General features: G+C 36.2%; 2 protein-coding genes and 1 pseudogene across 2 annotated transcripts; all 3 read right to left on the bottom strand.

The window, feature by feature from the left end:
• Positions 1 to 2,518: 2,518 nt before the first annotated feature.
• LOC147283288 (zinc finger CCCH domain-containing protein 38-like) lies at positions 2,519 to 17,017 on the bottom strand. Its single transcript, XM_086244360.1, has 4 exons — positions 16,874 to 17,017; positions 11,966 to 12,439; positions 9,276 to 11,598; positions 2,519 to 3,065 (listed from the first exon to the last, which is right to left on the bottom strand). Exons 2-4 carry the CDS (start codon positions 12,385 to 12,387, stop codon positions 3,036 to 3,038), a joined length of 2,775 nt encoding a protein of 924 aa, XP_086100486.1. The 5' UTR covers positions 12,388 to 12,439; positions 16,874 to 17,017; the 3' UTR covers positions 2,519 to 3,035.
• An 873-nt stretch (positions 17,018 to 17,890) lies between these two features.
• On the bottom strand, positions 17,891 to 18,741 carry LOC147283287 (uncharacterized). The gene is made up of 2 exons (XM_086243871.1): positions 18,480 to 18,741; positions 17,891 to 18,435 (listed from the first exon to the last, which is right to left on the bottom strand). Exons 1-2 carry the CDS (start codon positions 18,739 to 18,741, stop codon positions 17,891 to 17,893), a joined length of 807 nt encoding a protein of 268 aa, XP_086099997.1.
• Positions 18,742 to 19,803: 1,062 nt separating this feature from the next.
• LOC147283286 (uncharacterized) lies at positions 19,804 to 27,179 on the bottom strand (annotated as a pseudogene).
• Between the last annotated feature and the right edge of the window lie 517 nt (positions 27,180 to 27,696).

Here is a 27,696-nt window from a genome sequence, read left to right as displayed (position 1 = left end):
TAAGGTGCAAAGTGGTGCACAATAGGTCCTAGGTTCGAACCCCAGTCATGGCAAGAATTAAAATCTCCTTTTTACAAAGTTTCAGGAGGCTCGCCATGTGTCAGCGTGGGAGTGGCACTAACGTGGCAGCTGACGTGGCTGCGGCGTGGCGGGCCTGCTGGGCTGCCGGCGTGGCTGGTCTGCCGGCGTGGCGCTGACGTGCCGCCTGCGTGGCGGGCCTGCTGGGCTGGCAGCGTGGGAGTGGGCCTGCGAGGCTGCTGGCCTGGGCTACACGGGCCTGCTGGGCTGGCGCCTTGGGCTGGGCTACTGGCCTAGTGGGCTGCCTGGTGGGCCTGCGTGGGTAGCAAGGTTGCTGGGCTGCGCTGTAGCAAGACTGGGCTACGCCTCTGCAGCAAGACTGGGTTGCGCCTCTGCAAGGCAGCAAGGCTGCGCTGCTGCAGGCAGCATGGGAGCGAGGCGCTGCTACGCGCGCGAGGGCTGCTGCAGCGCGCGTGGGTGAGGGGGCTGGCGGCTGCTGGCCGCGCGTGGTGGTTTCCGATCACCCCAATAAATTTCCTTTTTTTATTATTTAATCATTCAATTCAAGAAAGCATGTATGAAATATATAATCTCAAATAAATCAATCACATAAATTTAGGGTTCATGCTTCATGGGGATTTTTCAATCAATCAAGGTTAAATAACCATGAACATAAAATTATTTTATAAAACCTACTTGGTTGAAGAACAAATTGAATGATGATCCTTTTTCGTTTAGCGATCCACAATCCAAAGAGCTTTTCGTGCTGATAACGTGTTGTAAAAGTATGTAGAAATTAGGGTTTGTGGAAAAGATGAGGCAGAGAGAATATGATGATCTATCTATTTCATTCATCTTATAAATATCCTTATATAGAGGTAGGGTGTACTAGGTTTTGAATATTTACTAGTATATCCCTATAACTAATTACAGGAATAGCCACACACAATAATATATTTACAACATTTTATTTATTCTTCTTTTGCAATTAGATTTTTCTTTTGCAAATTTATTAGAATAATCATGAACTCTATTTTCAATGGGGTTCTAAACTCTTAGCTAAGACTAAGAGGAAGCCCTAATCCAATTAACTCTATGGATTTGTTTAATTAATTTTAATTTTCAGATTTGGGTGTTAAATTTTTATTCTCTATTTCAATTGATATACAATATTTGAATTTTATGTGCTTGATGATGACTAGGATTTGGGTATTTTGTCTATGACCATGAGCATGTTTTAATTGGGCCATTGAGAATAAGAATCATAAATTGTGGTATTGTTCTTGACCACAGATGAGTATCATTTATGTGGTTTCTTTGAGAATTAGCTATTTGTCTAACATGACCAAATTGATGGATAGTTAATTCGCTTCTCTTGTACTTCATTGAATTATGATTTGATTGTGTATGTCTAGCCATGAGTACATAATTGGTAGGATCAATTGAGTTTATGACTTAAATAGGGTAATTTAGTACCTTTGGAGAAGTTAATTTGCATGTGTGTCTGATATGGACTCATGTTTAGGAACCGTTAACATCTACCTAAAAATTAATAAATTGACAATTAGAAAATAGAGTTAAAGAGGATTAGTGGTGGAATCGAAGCCTTAGTGTTCGTCTCATTGATTTTAATCTTAATTAGTCATTGCTTTATTAATTTAGTAATTATAATTTCGAACCAAACCAAATCTATTGTTGAATTAGTTAAGTGATAATTTTAGAATTAGATTGTTCTAGTCAATCTTTGTGGGTACGACCTTGTTCTTACTAGTCTATGCTAAAATAGATTCATACTCTTGCGAGTTTAATTTAATTTAAATTAATCTATTAATTAGATTGGTTTAAATTCACATCAGGGTTTGGTTAAATAAATTTACTTTCCCCAAATGTAATGGACTACCCATGGGTCCACCTTAGCCACTTGGCATGCTCACGTGTCAACCCTCCACTCATGTCGTGTTACAACCCTCCACTCATATTGGTTGGTTCCTCATGCATTAAAAAATGATTAAATAAATAAAACTCAATGCACTAAACATACAAAACAATAAAATTAAGGTAGGCACATAATCACACATAAATACTTAGCAAACCCAAAGTCAGTTGTGTCCCCATATACAAGAGAAGCCTAGAGGTCACTACGCATTAGAAAAAGGAAATACGTGACCTAATAGTTAGAACCTAAAAAGTTAATACTGCGAAAGATTTGTACTGTAGGGGTGTAGTATACATAGTTGAACAAGTTTGCCACTATTCTTGATTCAATACCAGCCCTCGCCATTGTTTGCATTTCCAACGCTGAAATGTACTTAAGACAGCGTGCACTCCACTAAGTTCAGCTAGAATACACTCCACATAAGGGCTCGTTTTGTATGTCTTAACGGAAGCAGTCTGAACTATATGAAATTGTTGTGTTAAAATATAGGTACTGTCAAGAAAATTTAAGGCACTTTAACACAACTTCTGACACCATTTAATCTTTTAGATTTGTACCTCAATACATAATAATTTTAAGGTTTAATTCAATATAATACAATATGTTTCTACCAAATTGCAACCAACTCATCTTTCAGGTCTTCCCCGCACAATTGCAATTATAGGAAAACTAGTGTACCAAAATTGCAAAGCTCCAACTACTAGTCTTCAAAGAAAAGTAAGGCCAAAAAAAATCTTCAAAGAAAAGACAAAGCTGTGTCAAACCAGCAAGCATAACAAGATAACGGCAGTTACTCAAGGCTGCACTAATATGTCCTTAAAATTGCCTAGTACAAAGAAAAATGATAGAAAAGAGGCACCAACGTTATGCACACAAGAAAAAAAAAAATAAGGAAATCAAACTCTAATATCCTCTCTATTTAGTCTACAGTTTAACTATCCTTGCACCAAATAGTATACATCAACTGATCAACAGAAAGATGAAAAACCAATGTCTGGAGGCTGCAGGAGACAAATACACCAGGAATGTTATGACGGCATGTTGTATGACACAAGAAAAATAAACAGAATTGCTGCCTCTTTTAATCCTTATGCATCTTTTCCACATATGCCTGAAACAAATATGCAAATACAAAAACAGTAAGCAAAATCATAAAAGGAGATAACTACCTGCTTGACATGGATAAAGCTGAAAATTATGAATCTCCCATTGGAAACATAGCTACAGAAATTGCCAACTATAGTAACACCGTATACACAAGGTGATGATTAACAAGATATCACGAAGCGAGTAACAAAAGGCAAAACTTCTAATTATCATAAACTAAACTAAAACAACATTTCAAACTTTGTGTTGATTAGAAATTACAGATATTTGAGGCTTTTGGAAGGATTACAGACTACAGGTTCTATTAATTGTGTATGGACCATGAAAAATGTAATTGCGTAAACTTATTGGAACAGAACCATAAAGAAGAAAAAAAAATTTTATACCAAAATGTACACTATTGCATAAGCAAATTTCTGAGTTTTTCTGAATACCTCATCTTATGAGTTTGAAATTCTTAAACACCCTTTCATGTGGAATAATAATAACTTAAAATATAAAAATCCGAATGTTCATTAATAATAGAACAACTAGCCCACAATAGTTTGCCTTTGGTAGAACCCAGAACCACCCATTTTCTCTTTTGAACAACTCTTTTAAATAAAAAGGAAATAGAGAACCTCAATTGCACAAAGTAAAATTTAAGGCTAACCATCTATATGCTACTAAAATTTCACATAAAATTTCTCTCTTTCCTTTCCGACTCCATTTATAGACAAAATCTACAGATCCTAAATCATACTTTTGTTCAAAAAACCCACTACTCTAGAAGGATAAAAGAGATTTTAGGGTTAAGTACAGGGAATAAAATCAAGCGAGAACAATCAGAGAGATGAATCATCATGCACTACTCCAAAATTTGCACCAACATGGAAATATTTATGACAAACTTGCCATTCATAAAATTAAAGCAGGCGCATGTGTTAGAACTACATGAAATACTTTAGAAGAAAAAGGCACAACATTATGAAAGCACCAAAATGGTGTGAATTTAATATAATTTTTAGTAACCAATAAAAGAAAAGAGAAGAGAGGAAGGTGGTAGTTAAGAATATCTGATTCTGACCCCATTTCAGTCTATAAGAATCAGAAGACAACTGAGGACATTTTCCTACTTAATTTGACCATGGAAAAGTAAGATGGAATCGAATCTTGGAGATCTTGATTATACCAACCAGTACATAACTTTTTTAAAGATACTAGAGATATGCTCTCTGATAGAAAATAATGAGCAGTTTATAAAGATGGGCAACAAATAACTCTTTTTTTGCAACATCAAGTTCACTGAAAGAACAAAGGAAAAATACAGAATAAAGAGAAAACAACAAAGCAAAGCACACAAGGGCCAAACAACAAAGCAAAGGCATGCAGGCCTACCAAAAGCTCAAATCTACAAGAATACCAAGACTCATCAACTCCAGGTAGTCTGCAATCCATAAAGACATTTACAAGTTTGACGAAGCGGGAGTGGGGTTTAAAGAGATGAGTGTACTTCTAGGGCCCAGTTGGTTCAAATTTTGGAGGCCTGGGAATGAGAAATCAATTTCATTCCCATGTTTGGTAAGTACATGGAAGGGAAATCATTTCCCTTAGGCAAGGGAAATCATTTCCTGGCCTAAGGGAAATGATTTCCCTTATTGGGGGGAAAATGAAACCCTTGCTGGAGCTTGGGTTTTGTTTTTCCCCCTCTTGGAAAAGCATTTATTGCTTATTTTGTGGACTAAACTAACCCTGATATTTTATTAGATTAATTAAAAAAATATTGCTTTTGTTTAATAAATAAGGGTATAATTGGAAAACTAGACCAATTTTATTTCCTATTCCTGCACAAACCAAACAAGGGAATGAAAATAAAAATGGAATTATTGGTTTACTTTCCCAACATTACCAAACGGGGGAATAGAAATCTTACATTCCCTTCCCCCTGGAAAAGGCATAGGAATTGATTTCCTCCGCAAACCAAACGGGCCCCTAAGGTAGATGCTCCTGCATCACTGAAGCATCCATCGTTCAAAGAAAATTTCAAGTAATGGTGGGAAGCACGTTGTTGTCAAGGATGAAAAGGGTTTAAGTTCATGAAAAAACTAAGAGGATTTAATTAAAAATTAAGGTCTTGGAGTAAGGAGGTGTTTGGAGAAGTGGACAAGGAGAAGAAGAAGAATGTGGCGATGCTGGATGTTTTGTAAGAGAGGGATGGGTTAAGTGTTGACTTGAAAAGGGAAAGAGAATGCTTAAGAACCAGGTTCAATGAACTACAATTGAGGGAAGAGGCATTTGTCGGCAAAGAGCTAAGATTGAGCGGGCAAAGGAGGGGGATAGTAACACCAAATTCTTTCATAAGGTGGCTAAAAGGAGAAGAAAGAGAAACAAGATAGAAAAATTTTAGGTGGGAGGGGGACTAGTTGTACACAATGAAGCTTTAATTGAACGAGAACTGATATAATTTTATGAACAGCTTAACTGTAGTAGTGGGGAGCCGAGATAGAGAGTTGAAGGCTCAAGTGGAGTCCAATAATGAAACAAGAAGTGGTTTGGCCTGAAAAGACCTTTTGAGGAAGAAATTAAGGCTGCAGTTTTTTGTTGTAGTAAGGACCAATCACCGGGTCCCGATGGCTCTACTGTGGCTGTTTTCCAAAGGCATAGGAAACATTATGAAATCTAATGTGTTAAAATGTTTTGGGAGAGCTCCACAGAAATGGAGTCACCAGTGCAGCAACAAATAGGACATATGTCTGCTTGATACCAACGAAGGCAGATTTGGTCAAGTTATGGGACAATAGATGCAGCATTGGTGGCCAATGAAGCGGCGGAAGAGGTACGGAAGAAGAAAAAAGTGGGTCTAGCATTCAAGATAGACTTCAAGAAAGTGTATGATCACTTAGATGGAATTCTCAGTACAATGTTCTTGAAAAAAAAAAGGTTTGACCAAAGATGGAGAAAGCTGGATTGGAGGGTGTTTGCAGTCAGCCAACTTCTCAATTTATGATTAATGGGAGACCGAGAGGAAAGTTTGGTGCTTCAAGAGGATTGCAACAAGGTGATCCTTTGTCAGCTTTCCTTTTCACTTTGGCAGTTAATGTGATGGGCAGGATTAATAATGTGACAGAATAGTATTTTGGTTTGCTGGCATTGGGTTTCTTCACAGTTTAGGGACCTTTCTTGTTGGGATATTTTGACTAATTGAAAGGCTGCGGTGCGGTGTGTTAATTTTCCTTGGTCTTAAGCTCATTGTTCTGGCGTGTCAGGCCTGTAACACGCAGGTTTTCTTATTGTGTCTCATTCAATCTGCTTTGTTGTATCCTTTGAAGTGGATCTCTTGTCCCCTGCTATGTAATCTCTTTGTGCTTAGCAAAAAAATTCTATTTCTTCTGGGAGAAAAAAAACTCTCGGATTTTAAAATGAGACAGAAAGTGAGTAGGTGAGCTGTCCAGAGCTGATTGCACTAGAGTAAGCCTCCCTTCTGTGGATAAAAAGCCTTCTTTCAACCATTCAACCTCTTTACACATTTTGAACAACTGGTGCCCAATAATCAGCAGCTCAGGAATTTCTGCCCAGCTGTGAGAAAATATTTTAAAGGTTTACTCACCAGAGAATTAATTCCTGCATCTGTACTTTTAGACAACACAAACAACATCCACCACTTGAAGGAGATTGAAGAACTGTTGCTCATCCCCATACTGAAAAATAATTTATCTTCCACAAACTGCAAATGAGACACCTCAATTCCTTCTCAGACCACCAATAAACCTTTATCAATTCGTACACTATGGCCTTCTCCACCAAACTGCTCAATGCATCCACCTCTCAACGTGAACAGGAAGGGTGATAAGGGTCCCTTTGTCTAAGAGCCCTAGATGCCGCAAATTCTCCAACCCGCCCCCCCCCCCCCCCCCTCCCCCCAACAGTCTCCCCATTAATCATCACTGAGAAGTAAACAGACCTCAAAAAACCTAGAATCCACATTCTCCACCTCGCTCCAAAGACTCCGGCATTCAACATGGCCAGAAACTTTCTCAAAATCAATTTTGAAAGACAACCATTCCTTCTTTCTTTTTTCTGCAATTCTTCACCACCTCATTCACAAGAACATCCATCCATCTCCCTTTCACAAAAGCACCTTGAGCACATGAAATTGTCTCCCCCATAACCTATCTCAACCTGTAGGCTAGCACCTTAGCTAAAATGTAATATATAAGACTTGAAACCAAACTCATTGGCCTGAATCTTCAATGAATCCAGTTTTTTTCTTTTTCTTTTTTTAAATGAAACAAATCTGTGTTTCCTTAGCCACCCCATTAACCACTACATTATTAAAGAATTCCTCACACACCTTCAGAGCAAACCCAACTTTATGAGGCTCCACCTCATCCCCAAAAGGTCATTCTAGCGAACTTGCACTTCCTCAACAATGAGGCTCCACTCTAAACCATGAATTCTGTGTGTTGAGACTCCTTTACTTGTATGAAGATTCTTGAAGAAATTTGTTAATTCAGCCTCAATCAAGTTCTCATCATCCACCACCTTTTCATTCACCACATCCAATCTATTAATCATACTGCACTTTTTCCTTCCGTTCACCAATCAATGAAACAATATGGAATTAGAATGTCCCTTCCCTCCTTTGCTAACAACACTTTTTCTTTGTCTCAGCATAACTTCTCTAAAATTCAGTTCCTGCACCTTCAACTCACATGTGATCTCGCAATCCACAGATTTTCCTTCAACTCACCCTTCCTCCCCAAATATGTTCAGCTCCTTTATTCATATTTTAGCTTCCAATTTTTCTGTTGACACCCTTTTAGCTTATGATAAACTGCAATTTCTTTGAATTTGTACCCTTCCCAATCTTGCGGATTAGCCATCTCCACATAACTTCTCTAAAATTCAGTTCCTACAACTTCGCTCTCACCCTTTTAGCTTATGGTAAAGTTTATAAACTGCAATTTCGTCGAATTTATACCCTTCCCAACCTTGCAGATTAGCTTCTTTTCACTAGACCTTGCAGCTCCTCTTAAACAATGATGTTAGGGGAAAAGTGGTGGATAATTTGTGGGAGAGAGTTTGGTTTAGGGCTTCATTATGGGCATCAGTCACTTCAGCATTCAGGGACTACTCATTTTATGCAATTATGTCTAATAGGGAGCTGTGTTAGGGTTTGATTATTGCTGTTTTATTAGGGTCTAGAGATTGGTTGTTTTACTAGGGCTGTTTTACTACACTGTTGTCCTATGTTTGTCTTGGTTTTATAATCTCCAAAAGCTTGTTATCTAATAACTTTTAGGAAGGTGGGCATCTTGTCCACTGTATTGTACTATGTTATCCTTTATTTGTTTCTCATCAAAAAATGATAAGCACTAATCTCCATCAACCAGGCTCCAGAAATTGTTTTTCTTTTTTGTATTCATATTCTTATGCTCTTTTTTATAGTCTTCTTCTCGGTATTCTTATTGTTGGTTATACTGTTATTCTTCTTGTTAATATCATTATTATTATTGACAGTAGCACCTGTGTGATAGCTCCATTTTCTCCTCTTTTTCTTCATTAAATTATCAACAATGAATATTTGAAATCAAATAAGACCATATATCTTCGGACACATTAACAATGAGTTATAAAGCAACTCCAACTTTAGAATTGTTTAGAAATTTTGGATGGTCATCACCCTTCTTTAGTAATGCGGTAAAGGGAGGGAAGAGTTAGAGAAAAAAAAAATCATTGAAGAAAGGGTGACTCCAAAGTGGGGTGTGCACTTTATATAATAGAATAGTTCCTATTCTTATTCTTTGAAACTTTTATTGTTGTCATTTTTTAAAATTATTTGAAATATAGAACTATATATACAAGACAAAGTTTTGACAAAAGAACATATATATATGTATATTAGATGCCGATAAATCCCCCAGGCAAACCCATATAGACAAAGTAATAAAGATGATAAAAGTCAATAATAATAGATGATGATATGGTAATGATAAGAATGACAGCTCCACTACTTCATTATATTATTATCAGCATAAAAGATAGCAAAACCATCTCTCATTTAGAGACAAAAATAATTAAGTGCACATGAAATATTGAAGAAAAAGGAGAATAATCATTAAAAAGGAGAAGGAAAATAAATTAATAATTTCTACAGTTGATGCCAAATACATACTCCATTGTAAAAGTTTAAAAAAAAAAAAAAAAAAAAATCTAGGAGCAGATCAGCACTCACCTGTACAAGTTTTGTAAGCTTCGGCTTTGAAAATGAAAGATAATGGTCAATCTTCTCTTGTGTCTGTGGAATATTAGCCCCCTGCATGGTACGGGTCACTTTGTCAACCACTTTCTTCACAATAGTTTTGTAAGCATCTTTGTTGATTTGACCTTCTTTCCATGTGGGTTTTAAAAGCTCCTTAACAAACTCCACAAGTGCAAATTTAAATGCACGAATCCCCTTCACATCCTTGAGCTTCTTGCCTTCATCAGCCCCATCCTTATCTAGACCCTCCAAAAGAACATTCTCTGGGGACTTGTTCTCTTCTTGTGCTTTCTTGCCTTCATCTGCCCCGAGTACATTATTTCCCTTGACAACCTCAGATTTTGCACCAGGCTCCAGCTGACTTAGCTGGTGGCTCTTATTTTTAGGTTCCTCTGCTGAATTATGAGTCTGATCATAATCATCACCGTTTGGTCCACTAGGAAAAGATGGAGATACACTTTTTGATGGCTTTTCTACTTTTCCATCAACACTTGTCTTCCCAGTGCTATTTGGCAAAAGGCACATCGGATTGTTACTGAGTTCCGGCTTCTTAAGTTCTATGCTATCACATATAGGATCATATGGCTTCTGAGATAACATGGCTGGATCTGACTGAATAGCTGCTGCTGAAAGCTGTTCAAAAGATCCTTCAGATTTTGAAAAGGGAGGAGTATTCATTGCATTTTGAGAATTTAAAGCAGCATAAAGCTGTGGAAGCTGCTGTCTGTTTCCGAATAACTGAGCCAGAGAGGCTGAAAGATTGGTAAGTTGTGTGAGCTCTTTACCACCTACGACATTGGGAACTGGAGGAATTCCAGTAAGTAGTGATGTTTTTGAATCCCCTATATCTAATTTGATGACAGATTTCCTCTCTGGAGACAAAGTATCTTGTGGAATTTTTACAATTCCTCCTCCTTGAGGGTGAGTTGGGATCAGCGTTTGACTTTGCCCAATTGTGCTTAAGCTTGAAAAAGGATAAGTGCTTGGAGTCTGCCCATTACGGTCAAAGCTTTGGCATGGCATGATATTTGCAGAAACATTTAGGTCAGTTCGAGAACTAACAGTTTTTTCAAATGCAATTTTATCGTCATGTGGCAATGCAATAGCACCATCTTCCCTCAGATCCTTGTTCTGCATAAAATTAGATCTTTCAGCTATCAATGGATGCATAAATGAAGCACCACCATGCAGCTGACCTGAAGCCTCTTGAATTATATCTTGTTTGCAAGTGTTTAGAGAAGTATCATTAAGTCTTGTAGATTCTGATCCCCGAGTAATGTGATTATGATCTTCTTTCCCAACATGGTTGGAAGATTGCACTGTATAATTCCAATCAGGAGACATGTCACCAAGCCATTTGTCAGTATCTCTTGATTTAGGAAGACCCATGCGAGCACCCACATTATCTTCCTTCAACAGATGTGCTTCCTTCTCCTTCCTCTTGATTGCTTCATGACTAACACTTGGGTCACCACAAATTTGGTTCTCATTGTTCAGACCATGCCCCCATCTATTATCATTCATAGACCAAGCACCAGACCTTAGCTCTGGAACACAAATATTTCCATTATTATCTGCACTCAACTTTGCAGCATCTGACAATGTCACAGTATCACTCCATTTTGGACCATCCCATTCCCGGTCTGTGTCATTTAAATCGTGGCCCAGACCCCACCTACCATCCCGTGACTTTCTTTCAGGACTTACACGTGCCTGAATATGATGAGAAAACCGACAATACTTCTTGTTACGGCAATTTCCAGCAGCAAAAAATTTGCAAGGAATATCACTACTCCTGCGCGGTTCACGTTCAGCACCTCGGTCCGCAGAAGCATCTCCTTTCCTTCTGTCATTTTCCCTTTCTCTAATAATCTCATTTGCAGAGCCCTTACTGAACCCATCAGAAGCACGATGATGATCGAACTTGCAAGATGCCCCTCTCCGACACTTACCTTTTGCAAAATCATTACAATACATAGAAGATCTTCCACTCTTCAATGGGTAGTCCCCAGTATCAGGGGGGGTAGAATATCTTGAAGCACCACCTTTCCTGTGTCTACTCTCCCAGCTATCATCATAATTGGAATTACCCTCATGAAGAAAATGACAATCACTACCTCTCCTGCATCTCCCAGAAGCAAAATCTTTGCACAAGTGAGCTGAAACTCCTGATCTGCTTCTATTTCTGTCAAGAAAAAGTGATTCCCGCCTATAGCCACGATCAGGGCTCCTGCTCCAGCTCTGGCTTCTACTCCTGCTCCTGCTCCTGCTCCAGCTTCTACTTCTACTCCTACCCCTGCACATAACATCCATAGAGGGAGAAACAAATAAGTTGACCAATAGCATTCTGCCTCATAATAAGAGGAATAAGACATATCCAAAAACAAAATATTCAAGTCAATACACAATTGAGGGGAATCTCTAGCAGCAAATCTCTTAAATCATGAATTTGTTCCACTCAAGAGTTATTCAAACAATATTTATGTATAACTGTATAAAATGGGAAAAACATTAAATAATTCATGTGCAGGGCACATAATTGCATGCTCCCAAAGTGGAAAAGTACAATTGCAGATAAATTATGTACATTTATAAATGCTGTCTAGGTTGCATACTCAAATTTGGAAATGTGAGTTGAATTGACAATGAGTGAAAATTCTAACCTCAGTGACCTCCAACCACTTTTTGGGGACCGACTACGATGTTGTCTCCACTCATCAAGACCAGGAGACATCCTAGTGCTGCAACTTCCATCTTCATTCCACACCAAAGAGTTGTCCACATATCTGTTGGAGCCCTTATTGATACTCTCATTTTTATGTGAACCTCTGCTTCCAGGCAAAGGTTCCCTGGATGGCACTCCCAAATCATGCTTAGATCTCTGCATATCATTTGTCTCTAAACCTGACCATTTTGAACCATTACTACCAGCAACCTCTGGAGAGAGCCACTCACGTCCAGATTCTTTATGATGAAATGGCCTACCTGATTTTCCCATCCAACCATCATCCACATTTGCATCTTCAAATTGAGGCTCTTCTGCCAAATCCCATTTAGAAGAGCGTTTTCTGCTGCTTCTACTCATTTCTCTCAGGCTTAAAGCAGCAACACCTTCACTAATTCTTACTTGATATAATCTGGAAGCATTGAAAATCAAAAACTAAATCAATCAGAAGTTCACAACAACATATGATGGTCACTCTTTGCTCTGCTGTAGTCTTTTTTAAGTCTGATAGAATGTATATGTCACCGAACACAATAAAAAAATAAATGTAACCCGACCAAAAATGAAAAATGTGACGATGGCAAATTTAAATTTTTAAAAAACAAAAGAAAAACTCCATCACATTTCACACCCTAACTATGAGCATGACTAACAAGATAGATGATCAGTTTCCTTCAGTTTATTTTAATTAACAACGGAAAAAAAAAAAAAAAAACACTTCAATTAGATTAGAAATCCAAAGGGAATAATGATGCCAGAAGTCAAAAAATTCTCATAGAGTAGAAGAGATCACAAACATATACAAATGTGTATGTAGAAGATTTGGCATATTAATAGAAAAGAATGGAACATAAGAATTCATGTGGGTGACTCATATGAATGGGACAAAGACAAGGATGATGATGTCATATATATACTGATCATCATAACCACATCGGAAGCACCAAATATTTCAAACCAATTCATCAATACATTCTTCAATGAGCAATCACAGTATAATTACCTCATGTAAATGATAAAGCTACTATAAATCTATAACAAGGAAAAGGCAAGAAATTGTACACAATATGATTTGTGACTTATTAAATACATAGATACATACATGGGCAAAATACATAGATAAATACATGACAAACCCCAGATAGTTGAATTATATATATTGAGCACTTCTCCATTGTGGACATCCGCACTTTAACTAATATCCGGTTCTTTGGTTTTCTCAACAGCCAAGCCATATGACAATCACCACTTTACCGTAATGAATATATGCATGATCATATATATGCATTGCAATGATAGTTGGAAGAAAAAGTACAAAGAATTAATAAAATAAGAAAGAAAGACATGTTTTGATGGATTTCAAAATCAATACTGCAATAGGCCAACCACAAAAGAAAATCAAGCAATTAAATACTAAGGAAATCATTGATGAATGAAGATACTTACATTCCCGATACAATCCCAATATGGATATGGAAACTTTATAGTTATACATGTAGTTCTTCCACCATGTTTGTATGTATTTAGATTTGCATCATTAACAAATACAAGGAAATACTTTGTAACACAAAATAAAAAATTTCCAAACGAGGAGTGTCTTGTCTAGCTTTCTCATCTATCATTTCGAGTTATGTGGTTAAAAACAAATAACAAATTTTGTTTGAGCTAGATTAGAAGATAAAGTAAACTACAATCTAGTGGACTTGATCTATAGATTATATACACTCCCCTCATCAAAACTATGGTTTGGGTATTAGGAAGCCACATACTTGAAAGAAAAGTGGTTGTGATACTATACAATAGAGTGTCAATGCTTTGAAGAGGTTTATGGTGAAGAAGAAATGTGGAGAGGATTCCAATTGCTAGACAGCAGAGTTACACAATACTTGTTTATGTTGAGTTGATTTCATAAACTTCTTTCTTTTTAAGAAAATAATTAGATTTAAAGGCGCCAAGGGGGCACCACCCAAGTAGCCCGAGCTTAATTATTATTTGAGATGAAAGGGACACATTTTTTGGCTTCATGTGAATTCCTTCTTAAAAAGATGCTTTCACAATTTCTCAAAACTTGGCAAGACATAAAGATGCATCGCTTAGAAATTATTTGGGGGGATTCGATAAGACTCTTTCTTGAAATCCTATCTCATAAAATAGAAGCATACATTGGTTGGTAGCTAACCATTAGTTGAATCTATATAAGGTATTGCATAGGCTGAATGTAATTGGGGAAGGGGAAGATGAATCAAGCTAGAGTTTTTCCTAAAGGATTAGGACTTTTTATGTGTTATTGGGAAGGTTATACCAACTGCAAGCAGCAAATTCCAAGAGAGAAGTCAAGCAAACATTATGCCAAAAACCATTCAATACATTGCCAGTTTTGCAAGCAGTATGTTCCATCCACATCTGGAATTTTTCAAATTTCACAAAGCTTTATACAACCGCTCATGACCTTACAAAAACTTCCACATGAGTGACCCTTTATTATAATTCCTTCAAGTGCATTTAGGCTTTCTCCAGGATCTATCATAAATGAATACAAGTGAAAGAGCTCCAATTACAATGACATAGTATCCTGAAAGTAACACAAGATGCCATAGGATCTAATTGCAGTACATCCATAGATTTTAGAATTAGATTGTGCTCGCCAATGGGTCAAATCTAAGATACCAGCAAGAATATATAAATTCCTTCACACAAGATAAGTACACCACCCAACACAATATTGACAAACCAATCAATTAAAATGTCTTTTTTTAAGAAGTCAATTGAATTGTCTTAAAAAAGGCATTTAACAATATAAAAGACTTGTGATTGAAAAATTAAATAAAATAAAGGCAGCCTCATTCAATTCCCATTAACATCCAAAGTACGATAAGATACATTTTTTTTTTGTACAAAATGCTATTAATAATAACAATTCACAAACCCAATGGCCATGAATAACTGGCTCATAATTCCACAAGGCACCAATATTGAAGACATTCTACATATACGCTCAAGTATAGGGAGGAATATTCCTTGTTATTATAATGATATTATCGCCATAGCATTGACCTTAATATCTTTGAGACTTGAAGCGCCAGCAACCCTGATTTCAAGTAAGAAACACCAAATGTGTTTGACAGCATTTCATGCACAATTGACAACGATGCATAGTGAAACAAAAACCTCCACATATATCATCAAACTCCCAATTTATATCCAAACAATCCCAATATTTCTCATCAACTCCAGTGACCAAGCTGCAATATCAAATATCTAGGTATAAAATAAAATAAAATAAAATAAACCTAGTCCTATTTTTGTGAATATCATCAGCAGCATTCTAAACCCCATGCCAAATTGATTGTGACCCCAAGGGATGAGAATAATCTCAAGTCTATCTCCAAACAAGTCAAGAATTTTTACCGACTAACCGCATCTCAATTCCAACACACAAAACTCTCAACTTTGCAAATCATTTAAATCCTACATGTAGAGAGTAGCCGACTAGCCACATGTTTAATATGTTTCTGTGCTCCTGACATATTGATCAACCAGATATGTAGAGAATTTTTCGTTTAACAACTATTCTTTTCCTATCCACAGATTCAACACATGAAGATCGCAGCCTTTTACAATTCATGCTTCAGGCCCTTCCTTTACTTAATCATAGCACTTGTCAAAATGTAGAATCAAGGGCATCATAGTTGAAGGCTGATGCATTCTCTTTGCAATTCTTGTATATGAAGTAATTATATTTTGCTATTCTCAAAACCTTTCAAAGCACCCTCCAATCTAAAACTTTATATGCATCCAATAATATGTACTAATATCCAATGTAGATCTTGTGGAAGGATGCTATTGCAATCAGTTACTTTTGAACAAACTTGCCAATCCCTCCATGCAGTGACCTCATGAAAGTACTGCAGAAAATTATACTAGATATTAGTACTCTTAATGAGTTACATAGATCTAAAGCACACACTAGACTTATCTATCAAGGTACCTAGCCTACGGGAAAGACAGAGAATAAAAGCACAAGAGAATGAGAAAAAGAGCAAGCAAAATTGCAGAACAAAATTAAAAATCACCCATTATAGGGTGATATCCAGGTAGCAAAAAGCTTCCAAAGAAATAATTATTCGCTCATTCCTATCTGCTGCTTTTTGGGGCATCCACCCATTCACAAAAACGCCCCACTTCTCAACTTCATAATTTCGAAAACAACCTTCCTTTGAAATATCACACCTTCACCTATCTATATATCCAATTGACCAAATATAAAAAGAGGAATACAACGATCTATTCTATTCTCTATTCTTCTTGTTTTTTTAATTATTATCTGGCCAGGACCATAATACACATCATATGGGTATGTTCCAACTAGTTAAAACTATCTTATCAATAGTCAGAGGTATACTACATGCAATACAATCAACACTACCAAAAAAAATCAACTCAATTAACCACCACTGAAAAAAAATAATAAAATACATTCAGATCACACTAAAGTAGCAGGTTTACTCTACGGTATCGAATCTCAAATTTTTCTATGACACAATAAACCAATTCCATTATAATTCTCAAGTAACTTCACAAAGAACCGCGAACTCAGAGCACCCATAATGAAAACTATGAACCACTACCAAGATTAAAGAAATGTAAACCAAATTAGTCAAAGAAACGTAAACCTAAAAGAAAATAAACAGAAATTAGTAAAAATAAATGGAAACCTAAAAGACACAGATCAAGTTAAAGAAAAATACAGAAACAGAAGCAACAGAATAAATAAATAAGAAAACCCTAAGTAAGGAATTTACATGGATTTGTAAGGTGACTATTGTCAGAAGAAGAGAGCACTTACATAAAGATTAGAAAACCCTAGAGTGAGTTGAGAGACCTCCGTCTCTGTGACTTTGTCATATTTGAATTGTTTTCGTCAAACAGAGCTCACGAGTGCCAAGAGAGTTCGGGAGGAACACAAAAGAGAATGAGAGATTTGTTATGCTCTAATCACTCTGTTGCTACACAGTCGACAGACAAATCAATCTTCGTTTAAATTGTATTTGCCCTGGTAGATTTTTCTTTGGGCCCCACCTGTGAGGAGCCATTTTCTTCCATTAATATAATAATATAATAAAATAATAAAGTGAGTTTTTCTTTTCTTTTTTTATCTTTTTTCTGATTAATCTACCTATAATCTATATATCTATCTTCTATCTTCTATCTTCTATCATCTATATAAATAAAGAGTGATGCACAATAGAAAGAGCCGCGCAATAGAAAGAGCCGCGCAATGAATTGGGCAACTCATTTGGGTCCGCACTCATGCTAATCCTATGAAATGAATAGTCGAATAGATGCTTTTTAAACATGTTATTGTGAAATGTGAACGAGAACGTACTGTTTTGTGATATTGACTTTTTAGTGGTATCTTAAAAAATGAGATTTTTAATCAGATATTTTAATTTTACATTATATAAACTAAAGTCTTATAATTTCTATTGCGCATACGTTAATTTTTGCGCATACGTTCTATTTATTAATGTGCACCTTTGAAGTTTTTTTGTTTCTAATGTGAGGATGTTTTATTTTTTTTTAGATTGGCATCAAATTTTTTACACATACACTGTTGATTTGTTACAATAGTTGTTGTTATGAGTCTAAGTAAGTAATACATGCGAGAGGCCAGCTTTTCCCTTCTGACCAAATTGTCTTCGCATTTTGTAGTAAATGTTATTACTTTTTGAGGCATGGATTAACTGAGAATGCAATTACTAAATTTATTGAAATAGTTCTCAAAATATATGTGCAAATGAGCAATAAAGTTGTAGGGAAAACCACCCTAATCCATATGATTAGGTTGCTTATGAAAGACATGTCATACGTTATCGGGTTGGAGCAAAACTTCTTTGTACACCACATTTCTGGTAAAAATGCCAGTTTCACTGGCTATTGAGCCTTTTTTTATTTGAACTTTAGTTGTTGACCTTGAAACCCCTCTCGACAAAGCCACATATAACTGCCCATGACTGAAAACATGATCTGGAAGATAAATACCTACGTGTAGTATTGTCTGACCTTGAGATTTGTTTATAGTCAAGGAGAAACTCAATTTAACTGGAAACTGCTTCCTTGTCAATTCGAATGGGAGTCCAGCAGTCTCTGCATTCTTTAGAGGAATTCTTGGTACAAAAACTCTAGTTCCCACAAATTGCCCAGTTAGAATTTCAGCGTCAATGAGGTTTTGGTAAGAACCACGGCACAATAATCTGGTACCATTACACAATCCCAATTTCGGATCAATATTCCTTAGCAACATGATTGGAGCACCTCTCTTTAATGTCAATTTGTGTGGCGGCAAACCACCAACCGTTATTGCATTTAAAATTCTGGTTGATACAAATTCCTTGTGTCGTCCTCGACCTTGTCAAATGAATACAAAGTCTCTTCCATACCTGGAAAGATACCAATTATCTTTTCATTCAACATGTCAACAACTTCGTTTGTAGGGGTTATTAAGGCTCTTTCCACCATGTACCTCGCTTCATATACATGATCTTCCAAATTAGGGAAAACCTCAGCAATCAGTTGATTAATGGATTGCTCGTTTTCCCACGATACAACCATATTTTCTGGTATTTTAATCATGTCATCCTTGACCACATGTTCTTCCCCATTGCCAACACGAAGTAAAAATTCAGAAAAGTGTTCATCACTTCTAGATCTCATATTTTCTTTGAGTTTTAGAATCTTTATTTGCGACCAAATGATGCTTTCACCACACTGGTCCCTTTCGGAACTACGGGAAGAACTTGTCGAAAATCTCCACCAAAGATCATTATCTTCCCCCCAAACAGTAAATCGACATCTAATATATCTCTGAAAGTTCGATCCAATGCTTCAAAGGCATGAAGATGCGCCATTGTGGCTTCATTCCAAATGATTGTTGTTGTCCTTTGTATCAATTTTGCAAGATCAGATTGTTTACTAATGGAGCACGTTGATGATGCATCAGGGTTTAGTGGAATCTTGAATCTAGAATGGGCTGTCCTCCCACCCGGCAATATCGTAGCCGCTATTCCAGATGTTGTTGTTGCCAATGCTATAAGACCTAATCTCCTTAAGTTTGCCAACAATGCACGATATAAGTAAGTTTTTCCAGTTCCATCTGGACCATCCACAAAGAATATTGAATTTTCATGACGGTCAACTACGTCCATTATTTGGTCGTCATTTAGACGCTCAATTGCATCGAGGTCCCCTTGTGGAATGCTTATCAACATTTCATCTTGAATACATCTCGGCTCCATTGAGCTTGTTTCGACATCACTTGTCATTTGGGGAAGATCGTATTGTGAAATTTTTTTGTTAAACTGCTCTAGTAGTCCGTTTAAATCACGCAAGAGTCTGTTGACGACGAACACATCATTTGCGTCTCTTGAAGAAGGATAATCTCCAATTAAGAATGGATAAAATTCGTCTCATAATCTTCGTACGCCAGTTGGTTCACAATACACCAAAATTGTGACGAATAATCTTCGTAAAGCTGATGTCATCCTCATAGTAGAGGCCTCATGCAAATATTGTTGAATATTATCATCTTCTTCTAATAAACATACACACAAAAACCACAACAACATTAAGAAAGTTCAAAAAAAATTCAAATTCAAATTCAAATCATTTGAAAATCAAGAAATAAGATTTTATTGGCTAACCTTGTCTTTCGGCTGCTTGCTTAAATGTGGGACACATTACATCATCAACAGTTCGTAAATCCTCGAATGATCTTGGTCATTTCACATGATTAAGAAGGATGCGAAGATAAAACTTTTCACCTTCAGAAGGTGAGACTGTGTATATCCTCCCAATAACCCTTTGAAGGCCTACTCGTTTAGTCCATATTTTCTCCTTACTGATCCATCTATAGTGTTCGGGCATCTCTCGATACAAATATCTTCTTGCTTCCACGTCCGTACGATTCAGAGTGAAATATTCAGTAAGCATTGTCATTGATAATCCATCATTTGACAAAATATTTGTTATAGTGTCATTAGCCTGATATTGGAGTTGTTGCATGTTCGGAAGATGTATTTGTAATCGCCACACCGATGGGCATATCTTATTCATGGTAAATTTGAAAATATGCCATAGTGCTTCCGGTGCACAAACCCATCTTGCATCGACAAATTGCCTTATTTCGTCTCTAATAGGATCTGGCTGTACTTCAAGGGCGACTCTGTCTGGTTCTTTGTAAACATACTTATATAAGTACTTGACACTTTTTATACTGCAACATATTTCTACATTGATGTGACAATCATACTTTAAAAGCAACCATGGAGTGTATGGAATAACCCAACTGTTATCAACCATTACAGTTCCACGTCGATCTAGAGGGACGGACATGCGATCTCCTCGTCTTCGATAAATTGGATAAGAATCACTCCCTAGAATAGTGACGGGTGCAAAGGATTTAGGGTAACTTCTTTTACATCTGCCATTTTTCATGCATGGAGAATGTTGGTTTTGTACTCCACATAGACCATGTATCATATGTTTTAACATTGCATTGTAAAGTTGCGGCTCTCCATCTTCGTTCGGTATTTCAGCTCTAACAATGCGGTCATAATCATCTGGGTTGTGAACCTTATCATTTTCATCTAACACAATAAGCATGTGCACATGAGGAAGGCCCCGCTTTTGAAATTCAATGACATAAGCATGTGCAACAACTTTGCCCAATACCCCTTTATCGACAATGTCTTACTTTAAGTCTGTAAATTTTGCTCGAAAAATTCTGGTGAGTAAGTCAGGACGATCTTGAGGCATTTGGCCAGGGTGTAATTCACTTTTAATTTCTTCCCAACTTGGGTTGCATGTCATTGTGATGAAAAGATCAGGCTTCCCATATTTTTGAACCAAAGTCATTGCATCTTGGTACCGCTGATACATGTCACGTGGGCTTCCAACAAATGATGATGGCAAAATGGTTCTGCGACCGATGTTACCTAGGACAATAAAATTTTTGTTTGGTAATTACTTTGCACACTCCTTACATGGTAGATAATATTTAGTTATGATTGTGGAGAGAGATCCATACCCGCATTATTTTCACCTACATTTAGAGAGTCCTGAAGGCCTTGGTAAAGTTCAGCTCGAAGTGTTGTTTGATGGGAACGTACCCATCTAAGTCTGTGTGATTCAATTTTCACGTAATTATCCACAACGTACTGTTGTAAAAGACGCCCCCCTCAAAGTAGAACTGATGGATTATCCTCGCGTATCTGCAAAATCAAAGTTTGGGTTTACATTTCAAAATTCCCTGAAATTAATTAGGTGGTTTTAATTTCTTTAGGCACTTGTAAAATATACACATAATAGTCGCAAGGCGATAGTTCTCTTCCACGATCGTCACTACTATTAATATCTCATCCATATGATCCATATGACAATAACAACGGATACTGTAAAGGATCATAGAATCCAGCCGTGTCTTGGACATTTATAAGTTGCCCTTGAGCTGTTTGTACGATGAAATTTCTTCCATTTTGATTGGTGGCTTCATCTCCGCTTATTATAATTGCAGCGACCTGAGATGCAGATGGTAAACTATATTGAGGCCGGTTTGCTGGTTGCTCCTTTAAGATGAGTTTGCAATTTGGCAACTGTGAGTGTCGCCCTAAGTGTTGTAATGCCTGAGCGAACGGATTATATTCATTAAGAATCCGTTGTATCTTTTCAATCACATTTCTATCTATAATATCACTATCAGCCAATGGATTTTCAATTGCATGCTCGGTATCATATATATAAGCTTGTAGAAATCGCAGTCTATGACATTCTCTTGGTAGAAGACTACCAATTTTATGATATATAGATCCTTGTGCTCAAAATGTATAAATTCCATGTCCTCTAATATTAATTCTGTCATCAACATGGACACCCATTGAAGTGAAGGCAAATACATGATTGTAGGCTCGAATATTTTGCCTAAAGTGTCTACCCTCCGATGTTTGGTCTATGAAAAGTGTTACCATTTCTAGCGGAGATGGTATCCATGGCAAGGCAACTTTTCCGTTGCAACAACACATATTGGAGGTCTCATTATGAAATAATTGCGCTACGCACTTTGAACATATGGTTGGTGTAGGTAATTGGCATCTTGGGACTCCCATGCTCTCACAATAATCTCTAGCACAATTATGATTTCTCCTTTCTCTTGGCCTACGTTGAACTCGAGGTACGCTATTGCTACCTGGCCCCGCATTACGATTCGTTGTTTCATTAGACACTTCTGCTTTTAAATAATTCACTTTTAATTTTGAGCGAAAGAATTGTAATTCAAACTAAAAACAATGTAAAAAATAACCCACCATTAGGAGCAGAATTTAGATTATCCTCGTCGGCCATTCGCAACGTACCCAAACATGCCATTCGTCTGATATGAGTCAAACGTCTTCTAAGAGGTTGCTCAATGTTGTTGTCAGAATTGGATAAAACTCTTGTGCTTGGGCCTTCATCCTCCACCTATTCAAATAAATTGGTTTCCGTATTTGAATGTGGCATCTGCGTTATATGGTTCACACGCATTGTAGAAGCATATTGACCTTCATTCTCATGATTTGACATAACTCTTGAACTTGCGCCTTCATCGCCAACTCGTTCTATCCAATTAATGATTACACTTGAGTATTATATAATTTTAATTTCACTTTTCATGCTTAAAAAATTATAATTAAAGAAGAATAATAATAAAAATGCTACTTAATAGTGTAAACAATATATGAACTTATTTTAAATAAGAACCCTAAAAATGTATAAATATTAGTTAAGCGTACAAAAAATACCAAGGGATGACTGATCTCTATTACTGGTGTCCGCCTCAATTCGATCATCACAAACATTATCAACCATTGGTCGCTTTCCTCGAGATGCCTCGCGTCGTCGAGCCAAATAATTGCGATATTGTGAAGAACTCAATGATTGTCTCCATTCTGTTGAACTCATCCTATAAAAAAAAAATAAGGATAAAATAAAGATGTGTGAAAAAATTAGGGTTCATTTTATTTTTAAGGAAAATTATCAGTCAAGTTTTTTATATCATGGTGTACTTTAAAATTAGCATAACGACAACCATGTTGATTGACTACAATCCCAAATATTTATGGTGGGCTGCACTCAGAAAAGGTAAAATCACACCATCATCCTCACTCTCTCCCCCTATTTTTCATATTTATTAATTGTATTCCAATATGTATTCTAGATTATGAAGGTAATATATAAAAAGTGTGTTATGAAATATGGAAGTTTTAAATTCAAATGTGATGCGCAGAATTAAGAGTGTGTGAAAGACTTTTTTGGGTGTATCTTAAAAATTGCAATGGATTAGGCAAAAAATTGTATTTGTCTTTTGATTTGTTTCTCAAATATATTTAAAGTTATGAAGGTTTGTGAATTAGTGGACTATGAAGGGTAAAATAGTTAGGCTTATGTTTTTTTTTTTTTTTCTTTTGTGAAGAGTTATATTAATCTCTAATATTTGGGTAAAGGTGTCGACATAATATAAAGCAATATATAAGAAAATCTCAACAATCATAAAATACAAAAATTGCATACCTATGCAGAACCAAGATCAAATATGTTTCCTGCAAATATTTCCCTAACCAAATTCTCTAAACGCTATGCTTCATTTGCAATAGCATCATTAATTTTGTGTTCGCAAATTGCAATGCAACACCCAAATGGTAAGTAATTAGATTAAACTAAATTTTGTGCTTACAATGCAATCAGGCGGTCCACTGTGACTTTCAAGGTCCTTCTTCAAGTCCTCGAGTATTTCAGCATACCTTTCACAGTAAAAAACAAAAACACATTACAGACATTTCAAAAAACCCACTTCACAAACCTGAATAAAGCGAAGAGCTATTAAAAATCCAAAAATTATAAATATGACATACTGTTCAGATTTCTTTTTTTGCCATTCTTTCAAAATCAACTGACCAAAATGGCTGGTATTCATTTTAATTGAATAGCTAAAACCTGAGGAGAGCAATAAAACATGTCTCTGACATTGCATTTCCTTAATTTATAGTTTTTCTTTACTTTTATTAATGACGTTTGGAGTGGAACTGAAAACCTCGAGTATTGCAGAGGCATTTGTATGAATTGACCATGAGTAGAGTTAATTGTCATGGACTCATGGGTGTTTATTTGGTGTGATTGCTTTCTTGTCTCTTTTAGTCAACTATTATAGGAATTTTGGTCTACATTTTGTTTGGTTAAAATGTCTGTGATAAAGTGTGTATTTGATTAGTAAATCAAAGTACCCAAACCCTTATTTAAAGAACATAAAACCCAATGGGCATTCCCTTGTCTTTCTCTGTATACTAATTGGGATTACATATTTGATGATATTAGTTTAATTTTCTAGCACCATTGGAGAAGATAAATGACATTTATGAAAAGAAGCCTTTATTTTACTGCATAGGAAAAAAACAATTGTCTAAAGCATATAGCATAAATGTAAATTCTGCAACTAATATCCACATGCAGTCATCAAGGCCACGCACGCCAACCATTTCTTTTCACTCGATCCTCCATGTTTTGCTTGTCAATCTATTAATAGACGATACGAAATCAAAATAATCGTAATAACCAATTGATGGAATAATTATTTAAAATCATATAACACCTTTAAATTGGATAGCTTAACCATAGTATCATGCCTACTCCAATTGTTGGAAGAAAACTGTACTAAAAAACAATGTGCATGTCATGTTCATATTGACAGTTTAACATTGTGTCAATGACATTGAAGTAGAGTATTCATTGTTACCTTAATCTTGTGCTTTAACTTCCTTACATAGTGGCAAGTATGATGCTTGTAAAACTAAGGTAACAATAATATAAGTTATACTTTAAATTAGTTTAAGAAAAATGGGACAGAATGCATAAAAATTGGAATGAATTAATAAACATTTATACCTGATTTATAAAAACCATATGATTTCGATGTCTCTTCTTCCTAAACTCACGAAATGAAATTGTTACAGATTATTCACAATCTCGCTAGTATGAATATAAGTTTTGTTTTTCATTTACAAAAACACACCTAATTCGCCAAATAGTGTTGTAGGTGTCAATGAGGTGAGGGAGAGGGGCTGTTCTGATCTCTGCTAATGCCTGATTTTTGCGCCACCTGCATGTTGAGTAGATGTGATTACGTACTCGATATTACAAACTTAGTTATTTGTCATCTAATTATAAATATGACATACTGTTCAGATTTCGTTTTTTGCCATTCTTTCAAAATCAACTGACCAAAATGGCTGGTATTCATTTTAATTGAATAGCTAAAACCTGAGGAGAGCAATGAAATATGTCTCTGACATTGCATTTCATTAATTGTTGTGTTCTCCATGTTGTCGTTTTTCTGCAAACGATGAACTCAAAGAAACAATAAACTTACCTATAGAAAATAAAAACATAAAAAATACAAACAATAGCCTCCTGTTTTTTTATTTGATTATATAACAAAAGTTTTCAGTGTTTATAATATTCATGTTTTTGTCACTTTTTGTTTATTTGGTTAGTTAGCAGCTATGTTGCTGATTAGCAGAAGATGCATGATGCATGTAGAAAGGAAAACCTTACTATGTACGAATGGCATTCAACAGCAACATCTAAATAGGAAAAAAAATAAGAACAAACTCCTATGCAAGTTTATTAGAATTCCACTAACTTGTTGACCAAAGGGAAAACAAAAATACTCTACTCACCGAATTGGAAAACACTAAAAGTCACTTAAATAAATGTGAGAACACCCTCATTTTTTGCTCAAATTTTTCCCCAAATTATATTAATAACATTATACTCACACTTGCTCATGTTCATACACTCTGAAATCTCTCCCATTTTGTCATGAAACAGATCGGCAAAGGTAAAAATAAGCCACAGAGGATAGGTGTAGAAGTAGTGATATAATAGCATGATCCATTAAAAAAAAAAAAAAGAAACAACATCATGAGCAGTGGGCAAAACAAATACCAAACAGAGAAGATGTTGAATAACTCACATTCTTGAGACATGGATGCGTCTTTTTTAGAGGAGGGGATAACAGTGGATTCAATTTTGGTTGAGAGTTTGGGAGCAAGCGTTGTTTTAAGAGTGGGAAAGGTATGTGGGTTATATGAATATTTATGATCAAATTCTGTTATTTTATCATGTAAAATTGAATTTTAAAAAAGTATTTCAAATATCCACCATATCCAAAGAAAAGTTATTAACAGTGGGAAAGGTATGTGGGTAATATGAATATTTATGATCAAATTCTGTTATTTTATCATGTAAACTTGAATTTTAAAAAAGAATTTCAAATATCCACCATATCCAAAGAAAAGTTATCAACACATAAGTTATAACCCATGAAAATAGGAAATACAATTAACATGAGAAGCCACAGCCGTTCTCTTCCGAGCATGACCACAACTACAAATTTTCATTTTTGCTTCCACTGCTTTCAGATTTGCACAAAACCCAATCAACGCCTCAGTATTCTCTTCTCTCAGAAAGCTCTCCAAACCCAAATGGAGCTCTATCTCAGTCACCAACCTTTCTCTATTTCTCTCCCACTTCCCATAGTCTCTCCACCATCCTTGTCACCACCAAAGACCCATTAATTTGTAACTTTAAACCCATTATTTTGCTTTCAGATTCGCACAAATTAAATTATTTTGTAGGGAAAAGAATAAAAAGTTCAAAGGGGTTCATTCTAATACCGTAGGCGTGAATTGATGATGATTTATTTATTGCAACATCTAAGTAAAAGAATTAGATCACTAAACTGTGTATATATATTTAGTTGCTTACCAGCAGCAAAGCAACCACGATGGGTTTTTTTTAGAACGTAAGTCCAGGAGCCATACCTCTGCATTGGATCTCTGTGCAGCTAAAGTAGCATTAGCTCTAGCATTTACGAAACGCCACTGCAAGAGACGGTTATGCAAGAGCTTCAACACATGTGCATCGAATACCCGATTCTCTCCAACCTTCCCTCTCCGGACATGAGCAATGAAACTTAAAACTGAAGGCATGTTGTTCAAATTACTTCCAGGTGGAGCCGCCGCCGCCACTCCATTCCTTACTCGAGAAGGGCTCACTCCCCTCATCGGAGACGACGCCAATGACCTGCTGATCGAGCTTACTCAGCGAGGCAGGCCGCGCCGCTCCTCAAATAGGGGATAACTGGCCCCTGCTATTCACCACACCTTTAGGAGATGACACATGACTATCAATGGATAACTTATTATTGGACTCAATAAGCTTAGGAGAGCCCATAGTTTTGGCTCCACTACCCTTATTAGCACATTAAAAGAGAACGTGGTCTGTTATTGCATGCATCCTATTTAATTTTTTTTTTAATGAATTTGTTGAATTGATCTGTTGCTTGATTTACTCATTTGTCCCTGTGGAATTAAAATTGTATGTTTTAACAAAGTTAAGTAAGCAAGGATATTTGTGAGATTTTGGAAAATTTCACCTAGTGGAGGTGTTTGCTTTATATATATAGATCATCTATATAAATAAAGAGTGATGCTATTTGCACACCATTTTTTTTCTTTTTGCACACCCCCACCAATTTATTTTGTGAAATTACTTAATTGACACAAAAAGAAATTATCTTAA

Source organism: Dryas octopetala, chromosome 5, assembly GCF_963921425.1.
Source record: "Dryas octopetala chromosome 5, drDryOcto1.1, whole genome shotgun sequence".
NCBI lineage: Eukaryota > Viridiplantae > Streptophyta > Magnoliopsida > Rosales > Rosaceae > Dryas > Dryas octopetala.
Note: the sequence above shows the minus strand (reverse complement) of the source record. Positions and strands in the feature narration are given on the sequence as shown.

Bases quoted from the DNA above. Each gene is read 5' to 3' on its own strand.
- LOC147283287 (XM_086243871.1), bottom strand. From the start codon at position 18,741: ATGAGATCTAGAAGTGATGAACACTTTTCTGAATTTTTACTTCGTGTT. The intron at 18,436-18,479 runs GTATCTTTCCAG...TCATTTGACAAG, and splicing joins GTTGAATGAAAAGATAATTG to GTCGAGGACGACACAAGGAA.
- LOC147283288 (XM_086244360.1), bottom strand. From the start codon at position 12,387: ATGAGTAGAAGCAGCAGAAAACGCTCTTCTAAATGGGATTTGGCAGAA. The intron at 11,599-11,965 runs GTTAGAATTTTC...TGTTATGTGCAG, and splicing joins AGTGGTTGGAGGTCACTGAG to GGGTAGGAGTAGAAGTAGAA. The intron at 3,066-9,275 runs GTGAGTGCTGAT...TATTTGTTTCAG, and splicing joins AGCTTACAAAACTTGTACAG to GCATATGTGGAAAAGATGCA.